The 6,000-nt window shown below is 36.6% G+C and overlaps 1 protein-coding gene across 11 annotated transcripts in view; it reads right to left on the bottom strand.

Annotated features, from left to right (window-relative positions):
* Positions 1-579: 579 nt before the first annotated feature.
* Positions 580-6,000, bottom strand: part of SMAD1 (SMAD family member 1) — an 83,711-nt gene continuing 78,290 nt past the window's right edge. For all 11 annotated transcript variants that reach the window (XM_036852895.1, XM_036852897.1, XM_036852899.1 and 8 more), the window contains one exon: positions 580-1,951. In XM_036852895.1, the coding sequence (XP_036708790.1) occupies positions 1,808-1,951 (144 nt within the window). In that variant the 3' untranslated portion in view covers positions 580-1,807. The remainder of the gene's footprint in view (positions 1,952-6,000) is intronic.

The following is a 6,000-nucleotide window of genomic DNA, read 5'->3' as shown; positions in this document are numbered from 1 at the left end:
AAAAAAAAATGTATAGGAGAAACAGTGGCATCTATTTGGCCAGGGAAGAATCTGAGTCTTCCCAAATCTGTGTCCTTCGTGGGCAAACTCCATGTTGGGGGCGACGTGGGGCTGACAGAGAGGATGGGCTCATCCCAGTCACAAGTAGACGGCAGAAGCGATCACCCTGTCTCACTGCAGTTTTAGTTCTCCTTCTTCCCCCAGTGTTACATCCTTTCACGTTCACCCTTGCATCCCCATCTGAAGTTTAGAAATTGGGACTTTCGGTGGACTCAGAGGCGTCCACCAATAATGGCTGCGGCTGACCCTGCTCACACGAGAAAGCCTGTACGTTTAGGTCTGGAATTCCAGGTTGTGCAAGTTAGCTTTTCCTTAATTTTTCAAGTTCCGTATGTCCTTTCTTTTCTGATTTAAAGGGATTCTGCTCTTTTCATGATTCAGTCTCCCTGTCTCTGCAATTTAGGTTTTCAGTCATCTAGTGTGTTATGTTTGGCAAAGAATATTTGAGAAAAATCTCTCAAGAGAGTGGTGAACTTTATTAATCTTAAAATCTTGTGCGTGAAGAAAGGAAACAACAAATTTTTAATCAAAGTAAGCAATAATGACAGGTTTATTCAAAATTTCCAGTAGAGAAAGCCCACTAGTTTTGGAATAAAAGTACTCAATGTACGAGAGCGTAAGTGAATATAAAAGATTAGCAGAAGAAAAATAAAACCACACATAGTACAAAAAAACTTAAAAAGTTTGAAATGGATTTAAACTGAGATGTTCCTTAAATCCTCCAAATATTTAACAGAGTTACTAGGTTTGGCAAACAATTCACCTGAAAATTAAAGCCTATTTCTGTATTGTAAACTCCATAAAAACTCCTTATTAAATTCAAGCACTCCATACAATTGGTACTGAAACATACAGGCAGTCAATTTCAGAATAGCAGGAATTATTCATTTGCTCTCACAGTTATATGAATTAACCAGCTGCATAACTGTTTTTTGGAGAGGATGGGATAGAAGATGGAAAAAAAAAAAAAGGTAGGATAAAATCTCTAAAAAATTGAAACACAGCAAAATTCAGACATCAGTTTGTTTCTTTAAAGCAACAAACTGAATTTTTACAGTATATTCTACATTTGTCATTTCCCTCTCCCCCCCCCCCCTCCAATACTCCTAAATCCACTAGTCTAATCAATTCTTAACTTCCAAATATTCTGTACATATATATTTAGCAAAGAGCATATGCCTAACATTATTCTGACAGCATTATGGTCAGCATACAATTTTAGAAAGATTACTATGTATATCACCAAGATTAACCTTTACTTAAAAAAAACGAACAAACAAAAACCATTACTAAACAAATAGTTTTAAAATATTATGAAAACCCATGCGAGAAGACTCCACATGGGCTCTAAACCTGATAAAAACACACGTCAGAAAGACTATTAATGCTCAGCTTCTGCCAAACGATGACCTTAAAGTGCCAAACACAACAGAATCTCTCTTAGGACCGTTTTTCCAATAGATGATTTGTCCCTGGCTTGGCCATCTCTCCTTTAACTATACACGAAGTCCTGCTAAAAGTATGCATTTTAGTTGATTTTACAATAGAATGTTACAATGTAAACTAAACAGGTTCTTGATATCAACAGTATGTTACCCAGGTTTTTAAATTTCTGAATCCAACAGTTGGTCACAGAGGTCAAGTATTATCAAGGCTCCTTTGTCAGTTCAGATGGTGTCTGACTCATCCATCCTTCAAGTACATGCAAGGCTCAACAGTTTTCAAGAGGCAGAAGCCCGAGGCCGTTTTAAGACACAGATGAAATAGGATTATGAGGTGAACCCATCTGGGTAAGAACTTTATCCAGCCACTGGAGGGGGCCATGCAGATGGATCTCAATCCAGCAGGGGGTGCTAGTAACATCTTGGCGGTGATATTCTGCTCCCCAACCCTAGAAACAACATTGGAGGTCATTTAACTTGTTTGACTCAGTGGTTAAACTTATGAAGTAAAAAGAGCTCACACAGTCAGACACTCCGATTAAAGATCTGGTTCTCTCCACAAGACAAACGTGCACAAATGTGCACACATGATTTGGCAGGCAATTTCACAGCTCCCCGAAGTCCATACATGGATTCCAGATTAAGACGTACTGGTCTTGGGGAATGAAAGTTTTAAACTACATTATAAGGCTGTTGTAATAAAGACACTTTCTAACTTTCATTTTTATTGCCCATTATCTCACCAATAATATTGTGACAGATGTTGTTAAATTCTCAATTCACCATCAAGAAAATAAGGAAAAAGGTATGTAAGACAAATTGACATTCTGTTTCTTCCTATTTTAGCCACTGAAGTCTCTATAAACACAGAGCTTGACCTTTCAATTGCTAAGCAAAACTGGCAGGAGCACGTAAGTATCCAAAAATCTATTAGTAACACCTAACCATTGTCTTGAATCTATTAGTAACACCTAACCACTGTCTTGAATCTATTAGTAACACCTAGCCACTGTCTTGAATCTATTAGTAACACCTAGCCACTGTCTTGAATCTATTAGTAACACCTAGCCACTGTCTTGAATCTATTAGTAACACCTAACCACTGTCTTGAATCTATTAGTAACACCTAGCCAGTCTTGAATCTATTAGTAACACCTAGCCACTGTCTTGAATCTATTAGTAACACCTAGCCACTGTCTTGAATCTATTAGTAATACCTAACCACTGTCTTGAATCTATTAGTAACACCTAGCCACTGTGTTGAATCTATTAGTAACACCTAGCCACTGTCTTGAATCTATTAGTAACACCTAACCACTGTCTTGAATCTATTAGTAACACCTAACCACTGTCTTGAATCTATTAGTAACACCTAACCACTGTCTTGAATCTATTAGTAACACCTAGCCACTGTCTTGAATCTATTAGTAACACCTAACTATTGTCTTGAATCTATTAGTAACACCTAGCCAGTCTTGAATCTATTAGTAACACCTAACCATTGTCTTGAATCTATTAGTAACACCTAGCCAGTCTTGAATCTATTAGTAATACCTAACCACTGTCTTGAATCTATTAGTAATACCTAACCACTGTCTTGAATCTATTAGTAACACCTAACCACTGTCTTGAATCTATTAGTAACACCTAGCCACTGTCTTGAATCTATTAGTAACACCTAACCACTGTCTTGAATCTATTAGTAACACCTAACCACTGTCTTGAATCTATTAGTAACACCTAACCACTGTCTTGAATCTATTAGTAACACCTAGCCACTGTCTTGAATCTATTAGTAACACCTAACTATTGTCTTGAATCTATTAGTAACACCTAGCCAGTCTTGAATCTATTAGTAACACCTAACCATTGTCTTGAATCTATTAGTAACACCTAGCCAGTCTTGAATCTATTAGTAACACCTAGCCACTGTCTTGAATCTATTAGTAACACCTAGCCACTGTCTTGAATCTATTAGTAATACCTAACCACTGTCTTGAATCTATTAGTAACACCTAGCCACTGTCTTGAATCTATTAGTAACACCTAGCCACTGTCTTGAATCTATTAGTAACACCTAACCACTGTCTTGAATCTATTAGTAACACCTAACCACTGTCTTGAATCTATTAGTAACACCTAAGTATTGTCTTGAATCTATTAGTAACACCTAACTATTGTCTTGAATCTATTAGTAACACCTTGCCAGTCTTGAATCTATTAGTAACACCTAGCCATTGTCTTGAATCTATTAATAACACCATAGCATTGTCTTGAATCTATTAGTAACACCTAACCATTGTCTTGAATCTATTAGTAACACCTAACCACTGTCTTGAATCTATTAGTAACACCTAGCCACTGTCTTGAATCTATTAGTAACACCTAGCCACTGTCTTGAATCTATTAGTAACACCTAGCCACTGTCTTGAATCTATTAGTAACACCTAGCCACTGTCTTGAATCTATTAGTAACACCTAGCCACTGTCTTGAATCTATTAGTAACACCTAGCCACTGTCTTGAATCTATTAGTAACACCTAGCCACTGTCTTGAATCTATTAGTAACACCTAGCCACTGTCTTGAATCTATTAGTAACACCTAGCCACTGTCTTGAATCTATTAGTAACACCTAGCCACTGTCTTGAATCTATTAGTAACACCTAGCCACTGTCTTGAATCTATTAGTAACACCTAGCCACTGTCTTGAATCTATTAGTAACACCTAGCCACTGTCTTGAATCTATTAGTAACACCTAGCCACTGTCTTGAATCTATTAGTAACACCTAGCCACTGTCTTGAATCTATTAGTAACACCTAGCCACTGTCTTGAATCTATTAGTAACACCTAGCCACTGTCTTGAATCTATTAGTAACACCTAGCCACTGTCTTGAATCTATTAGTAACACCTAACCACTGTCTTGAATCTATTAGTAACACCTAGCCACTGTCTTGAATCTATTAGTAACACCTAGCCACTGTCTTGAATCTATTAGTAACACCTAGCCACTGTCTTGAATCTATTAGTAACACCTAACCATTGTCTTGAATCTATTAGTAACACCTAGCCACTGTCTTGAATCTATTAGTAACACCTAACCACTGTCTTGAATCTATTAGTAACACCTAGCCAGTCTTGAATCTATTAGTAACACCTAACCACTGTCTTGAATCTATTAGTAACACCTAGCCACTGTCTTGAATCTATTAGTAACACCTAACTATTGTCTTGAATCTATTAGTAACACCTAGCCAGTCTTGAATCTGTTAGTAACACCTAACCACTGTCTTGAATCTATTAGTAACACCTAACCATTGTCTTGAATCTATTAGTAACACCTAAGCATTGTCTTGAATCTATTAGTAACACCTAACTATTGTCTTGAATCTATTAGTAACACCTCGCCAGTCTTGAATCTATTAGTAACACCTAGCCATTGTCTTGAATCTATTAGTAACACCTAGCCATTGTCTTGAATCTATTAATAACACCATAGCATTGTCTTGAATCTATTAGTAACACCTAACCATTGTCTTGAATCTATTAGTAACACCTAACCATTGTCTTGAATCAATTAGTAACACCTAGCCACTGTCTTGAATCTATTAGTAACACCTAACCATTGTCTTGAATCTATTAGTAACACCTAACCATTGTCTTGAATCTATTAGTAACACCTAACCATTGCCTTGAATCATCTGTACAAGAGGGTAGCTTGCCAGGCATCTTCAGGATTACTGAATTAGGACATGAAAGTTGACAGAAGCAAGTCCCTGTACAAAAGAGGAAAATAGTTTTGCCATTGCAAAGATCAAAACCTCACTGGTATGGTGGACGATGGCACACAAGGTCCTGATAAACCTTGTTTCCTGAGGGATGTCAGAGAAGGCCAGGTTCTATTTATCTCTGCTATCTACCTACCCCAGGAATTTTAAGAAATGTATCTGAATATCAGAACTTTCAGGAGAAAGTTGTGATACATGAACATGTATAAACATCCAAGCATTTGTCCATATATCAACAAACTGCTAAGTTTAATCAAAAGATATATGTGCATGTTTCCTACATTAGATAGGAAGTTCTTTGAAGGCAGAATCTTATTTATCTTTGATTTCAAACATCTAGCACAGTGACTGGCACAAAGCAGAAGCTCTAGAAACACTTATTCAGCTGAAATGACTTGGATTTTTCAGATATGTGGAGTTTACTGTGCAAATAATTTATAAAGTATGTGTTTTATATTAAAGTCCAAAAATGATCATCTTTAAAAAATAGTACAAAATTGGCTATTAATATTAGTAAAACGTTCTATATCCTTTCTCTAAGATGCTAAGTGTGAGAAGGCAAAGTATGCAGTCCTTATGTTAATAAAGAACAATGTTGTACCATGTGCAAATTTTTTGTTGCTAATGTATAATAAAGTAGCTACCCTTTATCATGTCAGCAGGGGGTTTAAAATAAGATGTTTATCTTTAACTCTCCAAATCCAGCTTC

Source organism: Balaenoptera musculus, chromosome 5 (genome assembly GCF_009873245.2).
Source record: "Balaenoptera musculus isolate JJ_BM4_2016_0621 chromosome 5, mBalMus1.pri.v3, whole genome shotgun sequence".
Lineage (NCBI taxonomy): Eukaryota > Metazoa > Chordata > Mammalia > Artiodactyla > Balaenopteridae > Balaenoptera > Balaenoptera musculus.
This window is presented reverse-complemented; position numbering and strand designations above follow the sequence as displayed.